Genomic DNA, 25,302 nt, shown 5'->3' with positions numbered 1-25,302 from the left:
AGAGATTTTGGATGTGTTTCTCTTTTTATGGATTGAACTATACATTTAAATATTTATACTTCCTTATTATTAAAGTTATTAAAGCAGTATCATATAATTACTTCTTAAGAATTAATGGGGAAAATCTTTGAATTTTCAGTTTTGACCACTTGAAGTAGTCCAAACTGGCTGAAACTAATATCAACCAGGCTGGTTTAAACCCTCCCTTTTTAAAACTGATACAACTCTGAGCATGAGCCATGCCGCTATGGTGGTCGATTGGTCATTGTGACAGGCTTGCATCGTGAGGGCCCAAGTTCAAACCCCACTGTTGCCATATAGTGAACTTCAAAGCACGAATGCGAGCCGATCTCGCCGTTAAAAAGTCTTGCCACAGAGAGCAACAGACCTACAAACAACATGAATGTAATTCAATCATAACACATCACTCACTTTACTTCTGAAATATAGATGGCAGCACTGAAAAATCAAACGCAACACTACATATGCACTCAGACCGTTAGGTACACATACAGTTACACCTCGGGCACAACTTGCTAGGTAGTAAATCACCCATAAATGGTAATAGACCTGAGTTGTGCTCGGTTTGAAAGAAAGTTTAACTTTTCTACGTTGCCAACTTCCATATGTTAAAAGTTGAAAATAGTGTTTTATTCCGCATAATATGTAAATGAGTTTTACTGTTCAGTATGTTAAGTTTTTACAAGCTATTGATTCTGCTGTCTGCTTGGTTCTTGGAATATAGAGGTTTTTCCTTAAAAGCCAACACTGTGCAGAGAAAAACGCAGATCTAAACAAACATACAAAGTTCAGAACTTAGCAAGGCGTCTCGCCTCGTGCAGAGTATGTCATTATGTTCTGGTGAATCTACAGTCCAACTAGGGCGAACGCTACGACTTAGGGGCTCTTGTTCCCAGCATTCGTGGGATAACAAAAGATGGAGCATTAGCTTTCTCTTCGGGATGTCAACTGTTCACTGAAACGTGGTCCAGTGTGCCTCAAGTGGAGAAAGGAGACCTCGACGGGGACAGCGGAGCAGAGCTGATGGCGTCACAGGGTTTACGGAAAATTCACCGTTAGGAAAATTCCCCGTCATGCAATTCACCGTTGGGAAATTCACCGCCATGCAATTCACCACTAGAAAAATTCACCGCTAGGAAAATTCACTGCCGGAAAATTCATTGCTAGGAAAATTCACAGACAACAGTTCGATGCGAGTCAGTTAGCGATTGAGTTACTCAGGCAGTGAGCGAGGGATTGAGTGAGCGAGCTACTGAGTGAGTGACCGAGCTACTGAATTTGTGAGTGAGTGAGCTACTGAGTGGATGAGTGACCCAGTGAGTGATCCGAAAGATATGGTGGAAAGTTTTAATAATGACTTTATTAGAAGAAATTGAGATGATACGGAAGAAATTACAAATTGCTTTTGCACAAGAGGTAAACTCACTAGGTCACTCATTCACATGCTCAGTAGGTCACTCACTCACTCATTAGGTCACTCACTCACATACTCATTAGGTCACTCATTCACATGCTCAGTAGGTCACTCACTCACTCATTAGGTCACTCACTCACATACTCATTAGGTCACTCACTCACTCCTCGCTCACTGACTCAGTAACTCAATCATTCACTCCCACGCTAACTAAGTCGCATCAAACTGTTGTCTGTGAATTTTCCTAGTGGTGAATTGCATGGCGGTGAATTTTCCTGGCAGTGAATTTTCTGGCGGTGAATTGTTGTCTGTGCATTGCTGGCGGTGAATTTTCCGGACACGCCGTCATAGAACCTCCATCACATGAGATGCTGAGCAGATATTGCCTCGGGACTCGATTATTTGGAATACTGGCCAGTGACGTCCATGCAACAGGGGGGGGGGGGGAGACAAACATTGGAAGCAAATATTTGCAAATAACTAATGGACCAACTTGGACATGAGTGTGGCCCTAGCTTAATGAAATATTCTCTGAATCTGACTGCATAATAGTTGGTGATTTTAATGTTCCGTCTTTAAATTGGGTCAGTGGCATACCTCAACACAGCTGTCTGCGAGACATTGAACTTGAATTTATATAATCTTTTTAATTATTATGATTTTCAGCAACTGATATCTTTGCTGAATTCTAATGGATCTATGCCTTGCAAAGCTTTCCCGTGTCAATGTAGTAGTGACCACGTGATGATCCATTAATTAGAGAAGACCTACATCACCCCAGTTTCATGATTAATATTTTTTGTGTAAAAAATAGTTCTCAGGATGTCGCTAGAAAGTACGTCAGCAGTAAGTACAACTTTCGTAAGGTGGACTACTTCTTATTATATAATCTTCTGGATCCAACAGACTGGTCTTGCCTTCGAGCTGAAGTAGACGATGCTCTTACTTGCTTCTACAGTTTAATCTTCGCTGCATTTGACTGTGCTGTCCCTCAAAAAAGTGACTCCAAAAAATCTTTTCCTCGTTGGTTTGACAATAATGTAAACAAGGCAATAAGCAAGAAAAATTCAATTAGAAATAAACTTCTATCTAGTAATCATCAATTGCATCTTAACAATTTTTGTGACCAACCTAGACTCGTTAAATCCCTGATCCGAAGTGCACTGGACTCGTATTATCCCCATATTGAAGATGATATTCATACGAACCCTTCTACATTTTGGAACTTTATGAAATCTCAATGACGAAAACTTACACAGAGAAACTTCAATTATAAAGGAATGAGTTTTTCAGAGGATGAGGAAATTGCAAACAAATTCGCAGAGTACTTCCAGTCTGTATTCTCTTCTCAGATTCTCAGAGTACATCTTGGGAAGACTACAGTAGTGAACATCAGATAGCTAATAGACGTGATATTTTTGACACTGGTGAAATAACTGAAAGTGATGTTATCGGCGCTATACGGCATAGGAAATCTGACAAATCCATAGGCCCAGATGGTATTCCAGCATACATAATCAAAGCATGTGCAAATATTTTTTCAGAGCCTCTCGTAATTCTCTTTGATCTCTCCTTGCGTAAAAATATTTTCCCATCTTCTTGGAAGATCGCAAATGTCATTTCGATTTTAAAAAGCAGTCTAGTATCTGAAGCCACCAACTATAGACATATTTCTATTTTATCCGCCGTCTCTAAACTCTTCGAGCACATCGTATATTGCAAATTGTATAACCATATCCATCTAGAATTATCTCCGTCTCAACATGGGTTTTTGCAGAATCGCTCTACTGAAACAAATCTTGTTCATCTCACTCACGATCTTGCTAAGTCAATAGACGTCAACAAGCAGACAGATGTAATTTACACGGATTTCACTAAGGCTTTCGACAAAATAAATCACCAGACACTACTTTACAAACTCTGTTCTTTCAATTTGTCCGAGAACTCTATCATGTGGTTCACCAGCTACTTAAATTTGAGAACATCCCAAGTTGTATTTCATAACACAATTTCAACAAAGTATGTCAGTGGATCAGGTGTTCCCCAGGGTTTGAATCTTGGACCATTGCTTTTCTTGATATTTCGTGAATGACCTTCCTCGGTGCTTCAGTGCATCAAAGTGTCTGATGCATGCTGATTACGTGAAAATTTATCGCGAAGTTGGGAGTCTGGAAGATTGCATGGCTCTACAAAGAGACCTACAGTCTCTCCATGATTGGTGTGGGGCAAATTTCTTCCAGCTCAATGTTCGTAAATGCGACATCAACAGCTATACAAGAAAATTGTCGACCGAATTGACTACACCATTGATGCTGTCTCAATCAGCCATGTTTTCGTAATCAAAGACCTTGGTGTTTTCTTTGACTCCAAGCTTGCATTTACCGATCATATACATATGATTTCACCAATAAATGCTTAAAACTGCTAGGATTTGTTGTGAGGAGCAACAATAATATCAAATCAATTGCAACAATCGCGATATTTTTCAGGACTCATGTGCTCCCAAAACTAGAGTACTGCACTATTATATTGAGTCCTCAAAACAATCTAGACTCATTGATTCTAGAAAGAGTCCAGAACAGATTTCTACATTTCATGTTTTACAGGCAATTTCACGTCTACATCAATGTAAATACAACTGAACTGCAACGTTTTTTCCATTTCCAATCATTGGAATGCCAAAGAAGTTACCTTCGCTTTTTGTATAAAATTGTCAATAATATAATTGATGACTGCTAACTTCTTCAACTTGATTTTTCTGTGCCAATTGGAAAAAGGATTGTTCTGCGAACTTTTCGCCTCCCCCCCCCTAAAACCCTGAACAAATATTTTACAACGGTCCCCTATTTTTGAGATGTGCAATATATATAATCAGTGCGATGTGAAATCCGTTAGTTCAATTCAACTATAAGAGAATTTCTTAAAAGTTAAATGTGAGTATTGAATATTCATGTTATTATGCTTTTCCGTATGTATTTCTATTGTTCCACCTTTTTTTGTTTTTTGTAGTTTGTTGTATTTGTGTTTTTGTATTTCTCTTCTCTTGTCCATCTCTGTAATTGAGCAATCCTTGCCTGTTGAGATGTGAATAAATAAATTACAAATATGCATCAATTACATAATTCTTGACATAACCAAGCACTAGAAATGAACAAGATGAGCTATGTAAAGAAAAATGAAATATTCCAACAATACTTCATAATGTTCTAAGGGTCCAAACATACGAAGGGTGTAAGTTGACCCATTTTCAGTTCAGAAATAAAAAATTTACAAGCTAATGTGATATAATGTCGAAAAGAGGAAAGTCTAGGTTCACGTATGTTTGTGTGTGTCATGAATTCCACAATAGAAATAATCAAACAAGTTAATGTACCCTCAGAAGCCAAACCATTTGCTGCAGTTGGCTCCTATATATTGTCAAATTTAAGATTTAAATACGAATTCAAACACAAAGGGCAGAACAGGCAAATTGCCCGACGAGGTGGCTGAAAAAAAGATGCTCATAAAAATATATATGTCAAATACAACGAACATACAGCAACCCAATATAAAGCATATATCAAGAAAGAAAAACTAATAATTAATGTCATATAATACACTGCCCATAAAAAAGATTATGGTTGTCTTAATCTAAGTATGGATAACTTCTCGATTTATCCCACTATGTTTATCATACTTCTTTTTAAACGTGTCAATTGTGTTAGAATTCACGACCCCTGGAGGTAAGAAATTCTATTTATTAACAACCGTTTTTATTTGAGAAAAACTCCCTGCGACACCGCAACCCCTGGAATATACCCTTACTAATTAGTATGGTCTCCAAAACTTTTACAGCACCTCCAGTCCAGGACGAACTAAGCATCGGAAAAATAACTTCAGTAGAATGCAAAGAGACCTTTTCTAGAATGAAACCAAGCATTCTATCCGCTTTTTTGACCACAACTGAACAATGTTCAGAAAGCCTAAGATGCTTGTGAATGAGAATTCCCAAATTGATGACCCTAGTTGCATCTGTGAGATAGTAATACCATCCATAGTAATACCTCATAAGAGAAACATGGGTTGTTCGAACCAAAATGAGCAACCATGCACTTGTCAACGCTAAACACCATGCTCTATTCATTAGCCCATGCTGCAATCTTATTCAAGTTCATCTAGATTATTTCCTTATCACCTTGGATTTGTGACTACCCTCATTAGCTTCACGTCATCTGTGAATTTGCTGACAATTCCGTCAATACCCTTATTGAGTTTATCGACAAAAAGTGAAAAGTATGGGCCGAAGGACACTTCTTTGAGGAACTCCCCTCTTCACACCTGTCTATCAGAAAATTCCCTGTTCACCATAACCCATTGACCTATCTTTCAACCACAATTCTATCCAATTCCACATGTTGCCCCCAACCTAATGTAAATGCTTCAGGAGTTTAACATGTTGGACCCGATCTAATGCCTTATGAAAATAAAGATAAACAACATAGATGTTTTTGCCTTTTCTCAAAGCCTTAGTCACGTGATCTTAGAAACAAAGGACGTTGGATATACATGACTTGCCCTTCCTGAACCCATGCTGGTTGTCTGACAACACTTTATTCTAGTCTATCCACTTCACCAATTGCCTTTTGATGATAATTTCCAGAATTTTCGAGAGGGAGCTCGTCAAATTCACTGGATGATAATTTGGCACTGTTTCTCTACCACCATTTTTAAATATTGGCAAGGTTTACTTCTGTAAATCTGCACAACTAGCCCCAACAGTTCATTAGTACATTCTCTCATGTAAATATTATCTTTTCCTGCTGCTTTGCTTGCACATATATTTTTTGAAAGTTTTAGGACTTCCACATCATCCACATGAATATCATTGAGGACTTTATCACCTCATGACACACCCGTACTTTGGACATCACCTTTCCTATTAAAAACGATGCAAAAAAGTCATTGGAAGCACCACATTGCTCTCTACTTTAGCTCCTCCTACTGAGGGTGGGGTTGGGGACAACTGTCCTCCATAGGCGGAGATAGACGTGGAAGTCTGGGGGGGGGGAATGATCATTATTGCTGGGGGAGCACGATGATGTCAATTGATATATACATTAGATCAGTCGACTCCACCTTTGACGCTGGGGGGCAATGCCCCCCATGCCCCCCCCCACCGTATTTCTGCCCAGGCTGTCCTCTTACATCCATTGTTAACATACTTGAAAAATGATTTTGGTAAAGCACCTATGTTACCTGCCAACCTTGATTCAACTTCGTCTTTTTTGCTTTTGCTTATGCCCTTCTTTTTCAATGAATGATAGCAGGCGAGTTGTTCCACTTTTATACACCTGTTACCTGCCAACCTTGATTCAACTTCATCTTTTTTGCTTTTGCTAATGCCCTTCTTTTTCAATGAATGATGGCAGGCGAGTTGTTCCACTTTTATACACTTTAAATGCCCTCTTTTCAAGATAAAGATTATGAACTTGTTTCTGAACCAGAGGAAATGCGACAAACAAATGAGCTTTTTACAAACAAAGGGTATTGTAACATTATAAGGTTAAATTCTAAATTAATTAGGAGAGATTATCTTTTTCTTTTAGACCCCGGGGATGTTTGACTACAGGGAACCCGAGGTACCCATTGGAATTCCGGCTCAGGCTAGTTGTATTTGATAAATCCGGCAGTCGGAGGGTGGGTCTTCCGACTGACAGGCAAAAATGGGGTCAGAGGTTGGGTGGTCAACATCACATGTAAATTATTCTTTCACATATATCCAATAGTAAAATATTAATAATCATGGGGAAATAGCCTAATTTTTAAAAAAGTATTGTATCCCAAGATGCGTAAGAATGATTCATCCTCATCGTTTGCCTAAGATTCTGTAATGGCTACAAGTCATAGGTGGGTGATTCCCGTCAATACTGTTATTATTATTTACTAACCCACACTCCCATCTAGTCTGGGAGTAGGAAACCGTACCTAAGCCTATCGTAAACCTCCCAGACCCCCTCCCATTAAAGTGGATCCCATCGCAAAGAAGATACGTATCAGTGAGAGAGATACATATCACCAAGAGCTTAAAAATATCCAAGAGAGGAGCAAATGTCCTTCAGGCCCGAGTTGAAATGCTGGATCATACTCTTAAATGCCCTACTAGTCCCTAGCTGTACTGGAATCACTGCCACATCTCAACCACCACCCCTTCCAGAGCAGATAATAGTAAGTCCTGGCACTCTGACAGACACACACTAATATTCGCTCCTACATGATTTTCCGCCCAGGGACCTTTCGCCTATTAAAAATGTCCCAAACATTGCTAATCTTCCCCCCATGAAGACAACAGCAGTCAAAACCCCAAAAATCCCTACACACCCTGTTAAGCAGTTCCGGGCCCTCCATAAACCCTAACACCTTCCCCCATTATGCTTCTACCTTGAACTCCAACCTTGCCCTTTCCAAACAACCCTTACACATGAAGTTATCAGCTTCTATCCCCATAGATCAGGAAAACCTCCCGTCACAAGCCCAACACAACACTAATCAAGGCATAATAATAATGCTAAACCCAGATAAGAAACAATATAACTAAACTTTAAAAATAGGAGAATGGGAAATGTTAACAGGAAATTAAAATAACCTAAGACATTACAATGCACTTTGAAATATGCCCCGAAAATATTTAATTTTAAATCTAATTTTTTGAAACAAAGAGGAAAAAGTAATTTGACACTTTGAGAACATTCAATCTAATTTACGCAAATTTTTTGCCACCGATATGCTCAGGAACCTCTTAGAAGATGAAACACAAATTACAACCGTACTCTTAATTTGGACTTTCCAGCTTGAGCATTTCATGAACTGTTCTCGTAAATTTCTGGGATTCTAATTCTGTTCTAATTTTTTGGAAAGGACGTGTATATCTTAAAAATGTCAAATATATCTTAAAAACACACCATTATTAATATAATATAACATTAATAATGCCATCTTTACTAGAAGAGATTCTTTGCACCAAAACATGCTTAAGAAGGTCACTGCAATCAGTGTTAATTTAAATCCAAACTACAAATCCTGTTGCAGCACAAAATAAATAATATGATTAAAAATCTAATTATTCAAAAGTTTTCTGTAGAACAATACTTTAAATAACCATTGAAACACTTATTTATATACTTATACATTTCTTTTTTCAAACATTTGTATTCACCCCTTTACAATCATAGACGCAATATTGCATCCAAATGCCAATGGAATAAATTCAAACACGTTCTCTATTTTTTCTTTCCCCTCTTCACCCTCATGAAGCTTTATAGTAATCCTATCATCTGAAGCTGCTTTTTCTTTCTGTCTTTTCTTTCTATACTCCTGTTAATAATTTTTGTCCCACACATGTATCTTTCTACTATATACATGTAAGAGAAAAATAGAACACATAGGGTGAGGGTGAAAAGAGACTAAAAAACACTCTCTCACTACTCCTTATGTATTATACTTTTTCTTTCACATATTTTTCCCTTTCCCCTTCCTTTTTCTGACACGCAGTTAGGTTAGGACAAGGTTACCAGATATATTGCTGATTTGCCAGAGATAATCCAAATTTGATGCCAAAAGCTTGTACGTGAAGTGATTAAAATATTAGTATAATATAAATAAAATGAAGAGAGATATTAACCATATTCTGGACCAACAGAAAATGTAGCCAAGTGTTCTAATAGGTACCGAGGTGTATCTTCTTCATAACGAGAAGCTGCTTGATTATCTGCAATAAAAATAACTGGTAAAGCTTATAATGAAAAATTTAATAAAATTTTGGGAAAAATAATTCCTATCAACATTCTCACGAAATCAAATTTGTTATATTTCATCAAAAATAAATAACAGCACAAAATCCTCCACAATCCTCTCATTTAGGAAGGTTTAATTTCAATAACCCCGTATATATTTGATTTCAAGGTATACTGAAATGTGGTACATGACAAATTTCTTTGGATATCTAAATCAAATTTATAGTCACCTGAGCTATGACCATTTGAGAAATGCATTCGCTGTCCTGACTTCATATCTGCATAGACTGACGACATTGGTAAAGATGTTGCATATATACCACTAGAGCTGAAAATAGATTCAAGAATGTTTTGGGATAAAAAAGAATATTTTAACTGAACTTTTCATGTAGGCCTAAAAACACTACTAGGCAGGGTTGGTAAAAAAACCGGTTTTTTTGAAAAAAACCAAAAAACCGGGTTTTTTTGGTTTAAACCAGGTTTTTTTGGTTTAAACCGGTTTTTTTGTTTTAAACAGTATTAACATTAAAAACAATGAAATTTCTGAAAAATCATTCAAACTTCTAATAATTAACTGAAATAAAATGGTTATTAATGTAATTAACACTATTCCCATACTAATTAATCAAAAAATATTTCTTACATTTTAACAAAAACCAACTTTTGCAATTTAATTATTTTTTGCTTAACTCAATGGATTACTGTGTGTTTGAAAATTCTTTTAATGTTATTATTAATCATATAATATATAAAGGTTTTTCTCCAGTTACTTTCAGTATACTTAATTACAAATACAAATACAACGCCACAACAGGCAAAATGCCCAACGAGGTGGCTGATAAAAAGATGCCCATAAAAATATGGTTGTCATATGTTTCAAAAATACAGCAACCCAATTAAAAATGCAATTAACACAAATTACAAACAATATATACACATGATAAAATATTATACAATGCCCATAAAGAATACTTATGGTTGTCTTATTCTAAGAATGGATAGCTCCTCGATTTACCCCAACATGTTTATCGTATTTCTTTTTAAACGTGCCAATTGTGTTACAATTTACTACCTCCGGGGGTAAGCTATTCCATTTATTAACAACCCTATTGGAGAAAAATTCCCTGCGACACCATAACCTTGCATTGTCCCTCACCAATCGATACTGGTGTCCCCTTGTAAAAGCAGTCGATTGGCGGTGTACTAAAAGTTCATGGTCCATCCTATCCATCCCATTGAAAATTTTGAACACTTCGATCATATCTCCTCGACACCTGCGTTCATCCAATGTAAACATATTCAAAAAATGAAGTCTTTCTTCATAACTCAAGCCCTGTGTGCCAATAAGGACACGCGTAGCTCTTCTCTGCACCCCTTCAACCAAGTCTATGTCCCTCTGTAGGTATGGTCTCCAAAACCTTACAGCATACTCCAGTCCAGGACGAACTAAGCCTCGAAAAAGCGGAAGAATGACTTTAGGAGAACGCGAAGAGACCTTTTTGAAAATGAGACCAAGCATTCTATTCGATTTTTTCACAACCGCTGAACAATGTTCAGAAAACTTAAGTCGCTCGTCAATGAGAATTCCCAAATCGGTGACTCTAGTTGCATCCGGGATAGTGACACCATTCAACTCGTAAGAGAACCGTGGGTTGTTCGAACCAAAATGAGCGATAATGCACTTATCTACGCTAAACGTCATGCCCCATTCATTTGCCCATGCTGCAATCTTGTTTAAGTTGGTCTGGAGCAACTCCCTATCGCTTTCATTTCCGATTACCCCCATTAGCTTCACATCATCTGCGAATTTGCTAGTAATTCCATCGATACCCTGATCGAGTTTGTCGATAAAAAGTGAAAAAAGTATGGGGCCAAGGACACTTCCCTGAGGAACTCCACTTGTGACGTCTGTCCAACCAGAGAATTCCCCGTTCACCATAACTCGTTGCGACCTATCTCTTAACTACGATTCTATCCAATTCAGCAAGTTGCCCCCTATTCCGATCTCGTGTAAACGCTTCAAGAGTTTGCCATGTTGGACCCGATCGAATGCCTTCTGGAAATCAAGGTAAACAACGTCGACATTTTTGCTCTTACCCAAAGCCTTAGTCACGTAATCATAGAAGCAAAGGAGGTTAGTTACACATGACTTCCCCTTCCTGAACCCATGCTGATTATCCGACAATACATTATTCTCGTCTATCCACTTCACAAACTGCCTTTTGATGATAATTTCCAAAATTTTCGAGAGGGAGCTCGTCAAACTCACTGGACGATAATTAGACACCACTTCTCTACTACCCTTCTTAAATATCGGAACAACGTTAGCCAGTTTCCAATCTCTCGGGACGATACCCTCAGCAACACTACTCCTGTATATCTGTGCGACTGGCCCCAACAATTCATTAGCACCTTCCCTGAGAACCCTGGGATAGATATCATCTGGTCCTGGTGCTTTGCTTGCACATACATTTCTTAGAAGATTTAGGACCTCCACGTCTTCCACTTGAATATCGTTGAGCGTTTTATTACCCCATGCAACACCCGTATATCGAATATCATTATCTCCATTAAAAACCGACGCGAAAAAGTCATTGAAAGCACTACACATGCCTACATTGCTCTCTACTTTTGAGCCTCCTATCGAGAGGGGGCCAACTGTCCCCCAACTGTTAATTACGAAGCTATTTTGCAAAAAGTAATAAAAATTAGGTGAATATAATGCATTTAATGATGCATAAATAATGCAGATTAATTAACAATGATTTACGATATACAGGGTGATTATAACTAAGGTTCTGATTTCAAAACACTAAAAAAAGAGCGATTGTCAGAATGACTTGAAAATTGACATGAATATTCCTGAAAAAATTCAATTTTATTTGATAAAGGGGAAAAAATACTTAAAAATGTAAAATTAATGACATCATCCAACATGTGGGGAATTTGCTCGCAGAATGGAAACGATAGCCAGTCATGGCAGAATGATACCTTAATTATAGCATTTCACGATTTCATAATTCATGGAAACGTCACAAAAAACAAAGTAATTGAACAAGTAACTATAACTTACTTAAGAAATGCTAAATATGTTGTCCACCGCGTGTTCTGGCTTTGAGGTTGAAAGCACAAAAATTCTTTGTTCAACAGCAGAATCGGAATATGCCATGGTCATAATGTGGATGTGCTTGCAATTCAGCTTTATTAAACCAAGCGCGCCCCCTTTCCCCCGTTCATATTCCTGAGGAATGAGGAACTTCTAACATATAGGGAATGTGCTGGAGATTACAATTCATCAAAGTTTGCAATCTGACCACTGTTTATAACATTTTGAGGTACCCCCACAGCCAGTAGTTGCAAGGGTTAAGGTGCGTCCTGTCAAAATGGGTCTTCAGCAGCTGCTTTGCTGGTATTGCAATGTGCATCTTGATAGAAGTTCTATCCACACACTGACGCTGTGGCAGTGCCGAAATGATGTGGTTGCACAAAATAGATTATACTGCTGGCCAAGTACAGCATCATTTACTTGCACATTTTGCACTTTTTTCTTTTGCGAAAGAAACGTCCATTGCTTCAGGAGTATCCATGCAAATTTTCAGGTCATTCCGATCAGTACTTATTGTATAGTTTTGGAATCAAAACTTAAATTATAATCACCCTTTATATAGCTGATTATTTTTTATAAATCTGTTACTACTATACACTAGAACCTTGATTAACTGGGCTTAACAGTGTGTGTGTGTGTGAAAGTATAAAAAAACAACTATTGAATATTAAGACTGGGAGATATACAGTAGGAGATGTGCTACTTCTTATGGGAATGAAAATGTATGTGAGGTAATGTAACAACTAGTACACTGGTCTTTGTCCTTTAAGGACAGCTGGTGTCTTTATTGGATTATAGGACCACCTGCCCCTACCATGATGGTGTCACTACTGTAGCTGCTTCTTTGTGAAGGGAAAAAGAAAGCCTGTGAGATATGTAATACACCACTACATTTAGATGTGTGATGCAATCCTTATTCATGAATTTGCTAAAGATAGAGCATCATAATGTAGCCAAAGGTTAGAAAATGTTGTAAGAATGAGAAGTTTTGGCTTTTATATATAACTTTAAATGACTAAGATACTTCATATGAAAAATATATATATATTCTGGCCACTTTTATGAGACTTTTTGAAAAAAACCACTTATAAAATCTTATGTCATTTAAAGATATACCGTCAGAATGTACCCCAAGGATATAAAATGAGGTAAAAATGAAACATTTTGGCTAATAATGAACAAATGATATTTTTCAGGGAAAAAAATGATATTTAGGCCACTTTTATCTGATTTTTTGAAAAAAACCAAAGTGGTTTTTTTAAAAAAACCAGTTGGTTAAAACCAAGGTTTAAACCATGGTTTAAACCAACGTGGTTTAAACCAAACAACCCTGCTACTAGGGCTTGACAAATCAGGAAAATATTTAGGAGACAAGCATATTTCCCTCCCCCCCCCCCCGATTATCGATTTACCCCAATATGTTTATCATATTTCTTTTTAAACGTGTCAATTGTGTTATAATTCACAACCCCTGGAAATTATATCCCCCTGACATCTGCACTCTTCCAATGTAAATGATTTCAAAAAACAAGTCTCTCTTCATAGCTTAAACCCGGAGTGCCATCAAGAGCACGCGTTGCTCTTCTCTGCATCCCCTTGACCAAGTCAATATCCCTCTGTAAATATGGTCTCCAAAACCTGACGGCAAACTCTAATCCAGGACAAAGTCCCAGAAAAGTGGAAGGATCACTTTAGGAGAATGCGAAGATACCTTTTTGAGAATGTAACTGAGCATTCCATACGATTGTTTGACCATCACTGAACAATGTTGAGAAAACCTTAGCCGCTCATCAATAAGAATACCCAGATCAGTGAGATCTTAGTTGCATCCAGAATAATAACACCATTCAACTCATCAGCAAAACGTGGGTTATTCGAACCGAAATGAGTGACCATGCACTTGGTAACGCTGAAAGACATGCTCCATTCATTTTCCCACGCTGCAATCCTGTTTAGGTTGGTCTAGAGCAGTGTTTCCCAAAGTGGGCGATGGAATGGTCCAAGGGGGCGATAGAACCTACTGATTTAACATAGGATCCTATGGGTTTTTGTGAGTTGGGGAGCGATGAGAGGAAGAAATTTCTGATGAAGGGGGCGATGGAACAAAAAGTTTGGGAGACTGGTCTAGAGCAGCGGTTCCCAACCTTTTTTGACTCGCGAAGCACTTACAAGTAAAAAAATTTTATGGGGGAGCCCTTAGGCCAATTTTTTAATTATTCGTCAAGATAGTGATTTATTTTTACTATTTAAAAATATTTATAATTTTTTTTTTTAATTTTACTGTTTCTTTTAATTTTCCTCGAGCTTCCGCGGAGCCCCTGGAGAGCACACAAGGAATCACGAGGGAGCACCAGTTGAGAACCGCTGGTCTAGAGCAACTCCCTATCGCTTTGATTCCCACCTACCACCATTATTTTCATGTCATCTACAAATTTGCTAACAATCAGAGATGGTAATGAAGCACTACGGCTCGTTAAATACCCAGAATTCTGGAAAACGACGCATAAAAATTTGGTTCACGTGTCCCCTGGGGAGCATTCTTTCCTAGTTTCAAAAAGAAAAAAGTAGAGAGGAAAATCCTTCCCAACGTTTTCCCTTTTTTTTTCTTCTTTATACCATCCATCATGATCGCGCGTCCTTGAAAAAGTTGTTTTACAACTTTGAAGTACAAATGAAGCTGTACTATATTGTATTGATATACACACGGGTTGTTGAAGAATAAGATGACGAGATATGTTGTTACGTCCCTGAAAGAGGGGCCATATACCAAATTTTCAAATTTCGGAGTTTCTATTCCCCTAAGGGTTTTCTCCCCTCCGGTTACATACCGGAAATTACGGTACTTCCATGGTTATTTACTGGCATTCATAGAGAGTGTCTATATGGCGTAAATTCGCCTTGTTCCTACGAGATTTTGAATGCGCATTTTCTGAAAAATTGTAAAGGATTGGAATGGCTGTTAAAAGAGTAAAAAATTTTCCAAGGTCGTTGAGAGAAATGCGATTTTCAATATATCCACAGTTTTGTCATCTAGCTGCTATGCGGTGGTCACCACAATCGGCATCACGAAAATCAAGGGTGTATACACAGAATTGGCTTTTTGGGGATCTAATTTTTCACAGAAAGTTTGGGTCACTAACACTCAAAAACAATTTCAGATTAACAAATAGTATAAGAATGTATTTTTTTCCCTATATTTTAATTTTCTACAAATTTTTTTTAAATTTTTGATCTACTTTGGGGGGGGGGGGGACTTATACCCCCAGATTTTGCCTTTGGTGAAAATCCGGGTTTGGAACCAGTGATTGTGCAGTGAAAATCACCTAAAAATATGATTTTCTGAGGTTTTCCAACTTTGAGTTGGCTACTTTTTTTAAATAGAAAGCTCTCTCTCTCTCTCTAGTTGCCACGATTACTACACAGACCTACATCACAAACATGTATACATTAAATTTCAAATCTATGCATTACCAGTTTGGAGGATAGATGCAGGGTCGCAACTGGGGGGGGGGGAGTCTGGTGAACCTAGCTCTGGACTAGAGGGGGTGGTGAATTCACCCTTTATAACTGCTTCTTTTACATTACATGGGGGCGCCAAAATGTGTGCTTGCCCCATTTGAGAAAGTATCTAGTTACAGCCCTGGGTAGATGACACTACCTACTGAACATAAAACATGCCAAATGCTGGGCACATACCCACAAGCACGCTGTTAAGTTTCAGCAATATGAATCTGAAATAACTCCCATATTCAGGTGTGAAAATATGTGGCAGCTAAATGGTGAAAGATCAGAGTGGTGGACCACCAGGGAGGGAAAAGAAAATCATTTCACCAAGAAGTCGCTTTGCAAGGATTTATATGAATCAGGAATTAGAAGATAAATGTTAGAATCTCATTTGCTTTAAATTTAATCACAAGATATTGTTGAAAAAGCCAAGGTTTTCATAACGAAATGAGAATTGACAGATTCATTTAATATAAATGTGTGTGCTTACAGTGGATCCCACTCATAACATTTTTCAAAAAAACCCATCATAAAAACATTGTAAGTGGGAAAACACTTTAAAAACAGGAAATCTTAATGAGAATTACTTAGAGTTGGTACCACGAAAATAAGTCATTCTATTATGTTCTAAATGGGAATGTTGTAGGTGGGACCGACTGCATATTTGTTTTGGATTTATTACATTCTAAGTGTTAATGGGCTTTCATTGCAAGCTTTTTCTACTAGTAGGCAATGGAAGTGAAAGAACCTAGTTATAAGCTAGTAAATTAATATTTTTTTCAATGAACCTTTGGACAGAACATGTTTTTAGAAATGAATTATTTGATTCACAGAGGTACCTTTTCTTCCTACCCAAAACATGGTCCATTGCTCTCTTTCAACGAAGAGATATAAGCAGGTGATCGAAGACCTGGGTTATACTGGAAAAAATTCACAGAGATACCAGTGAATGATGGGGTAGAAGCTATAATTTTTTCGAGAGGGCCTACTTTCACTCAAAACGAACCCAGATTTTGCCAACAACCAGGTAAATTAGAGTACAACGGCATCTCTGAACAATCCCATCGGTACTCTGATGGAGTTTATCGATAAAAAGTGAAAAAATATGGGGCAAAGGACACTTCCTTGGGGGACTTTACTTGTGATGTTTGTCCAATCAAAGAATTCCCCATTCAACATAAATTGTTGTAACATATCTCTCAACCACGATTCTATCCAATTCAGCAAGTTGCTTCTAACCCCAATCTCATGTAAACGCTTCAAGAGTTTACCATGCTGGTACTGGACCTGATCAAATGCCTTCTAGAAATCAAGATCAACATCTACATTTTTCCCTTACCCATAGCCTAAGTCACATGATCATAGAAGCAAAGGAGGTTGGTTCAGGATTGGTCTGATTTGGCCCAACCCGAAAAAACCCAGGTGAAAAAAACCAGAAAAACCCTTGAAAAACCCAACAAAAACTACACCACCAAAACTGCACTTACTTGCACACAGTATACTTTCTAATTATGTTATTGCATTGTCATACTCTATCTCAAAAGAAATACATAAATAAATCTGTGTATTAAGTGCTATTTAGATTATAGGGGTTAGAAAAACCCCATTAAAAATTATACCTTAACGCTTCAATTACTTGCAAACAGTATGCGTTGCAATGATGCTATTGCATTGTCATATCTTTGTGGGGGCCACAGATAGAGTATGATTTTATAGCATTGTCTATATATACTCTGTGACCCCCACAAGGGTGGGGCTTGAAGGACTCCAGCCTGGGGCACACAAATATTATTTTTGATTTTTTTTACACTATAAATTCATTACAGAGGGGGCCCCACGAAAGATCTCCGCCAAGGATTCCTGGCTCCTGGATGTGTGGGGGGGGGGGTATGACTCTATCTTAAGAAAAAAACAAATAAATCTGCATTCAATGCTATTTAAATTATATTTCTCCCCATTAAATTTTAAATGTCTTTTTTACAAGTAAAGAAAATAAACATTTTCATGAATGTTTTCTAACTCACAATTACCAATCCTTTTCAATAACACCTTTTGATTTGAGTGATCTATACACTTTCACTATCTTCTCTTTGCTTTTTCACATCCACGTTTGTTTCTCAGTTTCGACCATACTAGTCCAAAAGTAGAAAAAATTCGCTCAATTGATGCAGATGTAATTGAATGCAGGTCTTCCAAAAATTTGCAAATGTCTGCATTCAAAATCTTATTTTTTCTCTGCCTTGCAACACATGATGGAGATGTAGTTTAAATCCCGATTCGGTGGGTTATAGCAAACTTCTATAATAAACTTATGGCACTTCTTGTTTCAAGCTCAACACATATAGTTTCAACATCACTTCTCTGTATGTTACACTCTCTAGCCTTCAAACCTGATTTGATGTATATCAAGACTCCACCCCCTTCCTCATCAGATCTATTTTTTGAAAAAAGTATTGTATCCTGAGATATGTAAGAAAGATTCATCCCCATGGTTTGCCCAAGATTCAGTAATAAAGGCTTTAACAACACAATTTTGTCAACATACCTATTGATGGAACTCCTAATTGCAGAAGAATTGAAGCATTCAATTGTTCCAGGCATATTTTGCTACTGATTTTTCACCATATCTATATATAAAAAAAAATACGTAATATCAATATGGTGTATATCAACAATATGACTAAAAATCATACTCTTGATTTATACTAATGAATACAATTTCACACATTCAGGATTGAACAAATAGAATTTGATTTGAAAAGAGAGTAATTAATTGTTGTCGAAGAAGAAATGTGTGGTCTCAAGATGCAAGATACAACCTTTTAAAAAGTTTCATGAAGACTACAAATACAATAAACAAAAAAGCAGCAGCAAGGAAAGGAAAAGATTATGGTGAAATTTCTTCCACTATACAACTAAATTCAAATATTTAATGGTTATTTATGTAACATACCATATGAAAACTATATACCCTGTCTGACGTGAAAATTTCTAAATGAAAAAGGTAACAAGTCTATTATTCTTGAAAATTGAAGCTTATGTCTGACATTTTTTCAGATTTCTGCTGTTTTCGGATGTTTTGAAAGTAGAACTGGGAATCAATTAAAATTTTTAATTGATTAATCAACTGATTAATCAATTGGGTTTTTCACAAGAAATTCACTATTGAAAGGCCCGTGAAGAATCTGACCGAAGGGCCCTGTTTCTAGATGTGGGGGCCATGACTAGCGTACTGGGGGAGGAGGGAAATAGGGTTTTTACAGTAAAAAACAAAAAATGAACCCTCACCCCTCAGAAAATCCTGTGTATGCCTATGGTTAGGAAGCCAAAAAGCATCTTTTCTTTTATTTTCCGAGAAATTCAAACATATTTTTTCATAAGTGCTAATGCAATCAGCGTTCATATAATTTTTTTAAATCTTTTCCATTGTCAAAAAATTTAAAAAGTGAAAAAATATCGCGAAAATGAAAAAAAATGCCTCAAAACTAAAAAAAATTCCCTAACAGCAAAAAAAAAGCAGAAAAGTGCAAAAAAAATCCAAATATCAACATCCGGGCCCTGCATCAGCATCCGTCTATCAGTCCAATCCCTCTCCTTGAAAAAATTCTAGTGATGTACTGTTCCCCAGGATACTTACGTTTTGTGATGCGGAGAAGTTGTACCTGCCTATCATGAACATTGGATGACAAGGTATGGGGGCCAAAGAACAAGTCCCGTAACACGAACCCGACCGAAAAATTCTGGTAGGGAAAAATTACAAAAAATGCAAAGAAAACTTTTGACACAATATATGGATGAAGTTTGTTTACATAAGTTTGTTCGTTCGATAAAGTATCCGATTTTCCTGTTTCTCGAGGTTTGCTACAGCTGTATAAAACAGCGGCTGTGGTGGTCGAGTGGTCATAGTGACGGACTCGCATCGCGAGGATCCGGGTTCAAACCCCACCGGCGCGACAGTGGTGGTCGGCTGAAGTTGGTTTTTTGTGGTTTCCAACTTCAAGGCGCGAATGCGGGCCGATCTCCCCGTTAAAAAGTTTTAAATCTCGCCACAGAGAGCAACAAGCCTACAACGTTAAAAATATTCGATCATTACACTTTGACTGTCACAATTTGACTTCAAATTGTGATCATACTCACAATTTGAAGTATAGATGGCAGCACTGATATATCAAACACAACACTAGCTACACACTCAGACTGTTAGGTGCGCTCACTTTGTTCCAGACTGCCACGAAGCTGGGCTGGAAGAGATCTCGGCAACGGGATAAGTCCGGTGGCAGAGCCCCTGGCGTTCACTCATTCAACTGTATAAAACATTATACGTATTTAGGAAACCTGATTAGGCCAAAAGCTTTGCTCGTTATATCCGGAGGTTCGCTATAAGCCGAGTTAGCTATAGCGGAGTTTAACTGTTATATTTGTGTTACGTTTAAGAGCAGGGCCGCAACTAGATGCTTGGTCACCCGGGGGAAGCGCGAATTTTGACGCCCCCTTGTAATGTTGGAGGGGTTTCAGAATGAAATTTGCGCCCCCTCGGGTCCAGCGCCCGGGGCACGAGACCCGCCTGCTCCCCTCTAGTTGCGGCCCTGTTTACGAGACTCCACTCGGGTTCTGCACATTCAAAGATTGATACTCATCAAATACGTTTTCTTTGAATAAAAGGGGTTTCTTATTCAACGATGTTGATTGTGGTCCAGAGTCGAACCAGCCTAAACTACTACCGTATAATGCGATGACATCCAGTCGATTTTTTTTTATGTCTACATAATAGACATTTAAAATCGAAATGATGTGCGTATAACCATTCAGCTTTGACGAACCTTGTGTTAAGAAAATTCGCCTTCTTCTTGGTATATCCTATCAAAGATCAACAGTATATAAATTTATACTATTTTTCGATAAATGAAAAGACTTTCAAAGTCACATCTATAAAATCTCCCACTTGAAAATCGTACAAGTTAAACAACTGTTAAACAGTTTTGATGAGATTATCCCAGTTCGGGTTCATTGAGAATATTTCGCCTCTTTTATTTCAAACACTTGTAAACTTGGGGGACTGGTATGACAGGAAAACATGTTTTTAAGTTTTTTCAAATATCAGAAACTTAATGTTGACTAGTTGACTATGTAGTCTAACAAAGAAGCGCTTCAGAGGATCGAACACATCAATATTACAGCTCTCCGCGACACACACCTCGAAAACCATTGTATGGGCACAAAGTGGTAAAAAAAAAATCAAGTCACATTTCTTCATGGCGTGAAAATATAAATTTAGGATTCTGTTAAACTGAAATCAAAGACAAAATGACATGGTTTGGCATACTATCCCCAATTATTGATTCATTTCATAACGATCGAGATTGGCGGCAAGGACACAATTATTTTTAAGCATATATTTCCTCACCTCTTCTTATTCCTACGCGATGTAGCATCGAACTTTCCAGCACAAGAAAACCACAGAAAATTTTTAGTAATTTAATATGAATAAAAACTTTCTTCGCCCACGAGGAAAATCTTAAAAATACGGCCAATTAATGTTGTAGATAACAGTAAATCGTCTTTCCGCTCACACGATTGCTTTCGGCAGGTCATAAGTTGACAGTTCAAGGCGAATTGCTAGACTAGGGTAACGATTCTGGGTCGAGTAACTAACTAAACACTACTAACAGTTAGGGAAAATTTAGGAATGTGTAACTTGAATAGATTTTTTCTAACTTCTAAAGAAACTGGTAAACAATCATGGTACTTTTACGTAAAAAACAAGAACTTTTACATGTAATCAAAATACGCAGAGGTTTACAAATTTCATGCTATTTTGACTTCCCCTTTAAAAAAAATCCATCGCAAAATAGCTTTAAAAATCCGAACTTCTCGTGATTTCGGCGGCTTCCCAGGGAGAGCCAGACAAACACGTTTAAACAGCATGTGAAAACCAATTTGCGTCTAATTTTTATTCTCCATAAATAACTAAAAAACTTTCATAATCAAATTTAGTCACGTACAGAAATATCAAAAAATAACTATCAGAATCAAGCAACAGCAAATCACATTAATACGTTATTTATTTCAAGTCAAAAATCAGTTGGAAACTTTCCTACATTCATTTTACCTATTCTTATTTATTTATACAGCTTTTAGACAATAGGGAGAAATTATGAATTTTTACATCTCGAGTCATTGCGGCACCTGTTCCTGCCTATAAGTTTCATTTATGATTATTTTTAGCCACTGAAAATGTCTGCCGCAGGTGCAGACGAAACATACGGTTGTTCCCAATTTTAGATCACGGCATGACAGCCTAGAAGAATTTTCGTACAATTGCAATGGAATACGAAGTATTCACTGTAAAGAATGAACTCGGTCGACTATATTTAAGACAAATGGTTCGAAAGGTGTACGAGCACGATATCTTTTATGCAACCACGACAATTCTGTCATTAAATACCAAGTTATCAATTTCAATTATAAATAAAAAAGCCCATAAAGCATTCGAGTCAAAATAGCATATATATATAATGATAAGGAAAGATCATTTTCGGACAAGATATTTGGGGTCAATGATGATGCAGCTTGAGGAAAGGTGGGGGTTACTTTAATGCTACTACAGCTCAAGGTCTTGAATATTCAAAAGCTTCTTGGTATAGATTGTAGTCAAAAGCACACATTCCTGTGATGTCTCTGAGTGTAGTCTGAAGCCTGAGGTGAGAAAAACGAAAGACAAGATGTAATATCACTCGTTCATCCTTCAGGGCATCACAAGACGCGTCCCCATTATCAAGGTCGTTCATATCGGAAAAGAGCTAAAAATGTCTCTAGACTTTAATAGAACACTTTTTTCCTTCTCATCCCCTCGTGTCTTACCGATGATACTTTGGTGCTAATTACTGCTTCCTCCAACTCAAATCAAGACTAGGTTTTTTTTTCTCTCTACCCAAATACGGCGGTTCGAAGAGTTTGTTTGCATTTAAAATATTTGGCCGTATAATAATGGGAAATACAAAAGAAACTTTTAATTCCAAAGAAAATATTTAAATCTGGCTTCTCGGGTACGTCTGAAGCTTTCAAAACAAAACTGCTGCTCCGAAAAGAATTTCAATCTTTGTCCAACAAATGGATTAGTTTCCAGTTCAGTGGTTACAATCCGGCACTTATGACAAACAAAACCTTGAGGTATACGACATCGGAGCTTTCTTTTACCGACAAACTGTCAATCAGATAGTTATGTTGTGACTATTGTCAACCACAGCAGTCTTTATTGGATTATCGCCTATATTAATTTACCCGGGACTTCTATCTTTCCGCAAAACTAGATAATGCAGACGAAGGTGAGACAGAGAATAAAAAACTAAGCGTTATTTTCAAAAGCAAAAATATTCTGATACAAATACAAATACGACACCACAACAGGCAAATTGCCCAACGAGGTGGCTGACTTAAGAACATCATGGATCCCCGAGCCTTTTTTTTTTTTTTTTTGGAGGCCCTACCTACTACTGCTACACCACGCATACACCTCCCCCCCCGCGGAACCCCCCAATGAACCCCCAACGAATCGGTACATGCGGGAATGTGCGTGTACGTGTAGTGCAACCTGACGTAAAGTTTGTTTTATGTGTAATGCTTGTTATGTGTAGTGCTGTCATATGCCCCCAGTTTTTCTAACTATGAGTGAAGTGTTATGGTTGAATGATTTACCGTTGTAGGACTGTTGCTCTCTGTGGCGAGACTTTTTAACGGGGAGATCGGCTCGCATTTGCGCCTTGAAGTTGGGAACCATAGAAAACCAACTTCAGCCGACCACCACTGTGGGGTTCGAACCCGGATCCTCGCATCACGAGTCCGGCACTATATGACGGCACTCATACAATGCATATGCTACGCAATCATTCAAAAAAAGATGGCAATAATAATTTTTTTTTGCGATGCCAATCTTATACTTAAAAAAGATAATTTGACTGGTTATTGAAAATATTTACTTCGATTACACAATATTAAATAATATACTTTCTCTCTCATCACGGCTTTTTAACCTAACTACATTGATTGAAGGACTTTGAAAGGCTTTAGACAATTATGTCACAGTCAGAACGCGATTAGGGAATTTGAGCCTAAACTTGGCTCAAATCATTGTGCGCTAATCATTATGCAATCGCGTCAATTAAAATTCATAATCACCACAAAAATTAGAAAACAAACGAGCATTTAACAGATTTCATGCGTGTTATAGTATGCGGTAGTTAATAAACACAAGCGTTTCTCTCCCAACAGAAAGCAAAGTTACTACAGTATGTACTACTACTGCCGAATTCCATCGGTGTACAAAAGCGGCGGAACTAATGGCTATAAGAAACTAGTTCGCCTCATTCATAATCCAAGCTACGAATTCGTAGCAAACGACCGGACTGACAAGATTTCTTTTCTCTTTCTTGTAGACCAGCATTTCCTCAGACCTATGGGGGGAATTCATCGTTAATTTTTCTTTTCTCGACAAGCTTTCAAGTTCTTTCACGGACTGTAAAGGTCACAAAATATGCTGCATATTATTAGGATGAAGCAAAAAAAAAAAGTTAATTTGAATAATAATTTCCAAGTAAAACACTTGTCTACATCTTGTACCGATTTAAGAATCTTCTGCAGTGCACGAAACGGGTAGCTAATAACACTTTCAGAATAACAGTGAAAGCTTTCTGTATATAGTCATATATTTATGCATTATATTCAGTAACACTGCTGACATTAAAATCCTTTTTTTTAAAGCGTGCAATCGAAACATTACAGCGAGTGCATCGACGCAATGTTTGAAAGTATCCAACACGCTGAGGTTTGGCTGAATACATATTACAAAGAGCCAAGTCATTCGCTCAGCAAGTGGGTCAGCCAAGCGTTCGCTAACACGCATACCTCCCCAAACAATAACACAATAAGAACGTTCAAATGACTACCTTAGTGAATGAATGCAGCGTTTAAAATCGCGGCAAAAACACAATGGATCTCTATCGTTCAACACACACAAGTCAGCACCATTCGATCTGAAGCGATCCATACAACATAAGCTAGATTCTGAAAAGGTTCCATCAAATGTCGATATCTTGCAGCAATTTCAACAGCCACAACAGCAATACAAATACAATACAGTACGAGACCTTACATGTCAATGGAATAGCACATCACCGTCCAAAAAAAAAAAAACAATTATCAAAATAATAAAAGTCCTCTTCTCTTGTTAATCGATTAAACTTGGTCGAGAGACACGAACGAATTGTTTTTTGTTTTTTTTTTCACGCAAACCATCCTTAATATTTACCAAAAAACTGACTCGTGTTTGTTTCGAAAATTATTCCGCAAAATTATAAGTACTCATTTTTTAAGCGAAAATTTGATGCTATGTATACGGATTAGCAAAAGCAACAGATGACGAAATCTGGCTAGTTTTCAAGCTATCCAACTAAAGCTTCCACCGAACAGCAAACAAGAAATAACATAAAAAT

The 25,302-nt window shown here is 37.5% G+C and overlaps 1 protein-coding gene across 1 annotated transcript in view; it reads right to left on the bottom strand.

Moving 5' to 3' along the window:
* The window catches only part of LOC149067596 (epidermal growth factor receptor kinase substrate 8-like), a 94,522-nt gene that overhangs the window by 54,902 nt on the left and 14,318 nt on the right, over positions 1-25,302 (bottom strand). Inside the window, exons 2-4 of the mRNA XM_089252426.1 lie at positions 18,360-18,441; positions 9,435-9,532; positions 9,093-9,179 (exon numbers count right to left, since the gene is read on the bottom strand). Coding sequence (XP_089108552.1) covers positions 9,093-9,179; positions 9,435-9,532; positions 18,360-18,415 — 241 coding nt within the window. The 5' untranslated portion in view covers positions 18,416-18,441. The remainder of the gene's footprint in view (positions 1-9,092; positions 9,180-9,434; positions 9,533-18,359; positions 18,442-25,302) is intronic.

Source organism: Pholcus phalangioides, unplaced genomic scaffold, assembly GCF_987345545.1.
Source record: "Pholcus phalangioides strain wild (caught in Gottingen) unplaced genomic scaffold, Ppha-v1.0 ptg000029l_1, whole genome shotgun sequence".
Classification (NCBI taxonomy): domain Eukaryota; kingdom Metazoa; phylum Arthropoda; class Arachnida; order Araneae; family Pholcidae; genus Pholcus; species Pholcus phalangioides.
The sequence above is the reverse complement of the archived record's forward strand: the minus strand, read 5'-3'. Positions and strand labels throughout refer to the sequence as shown.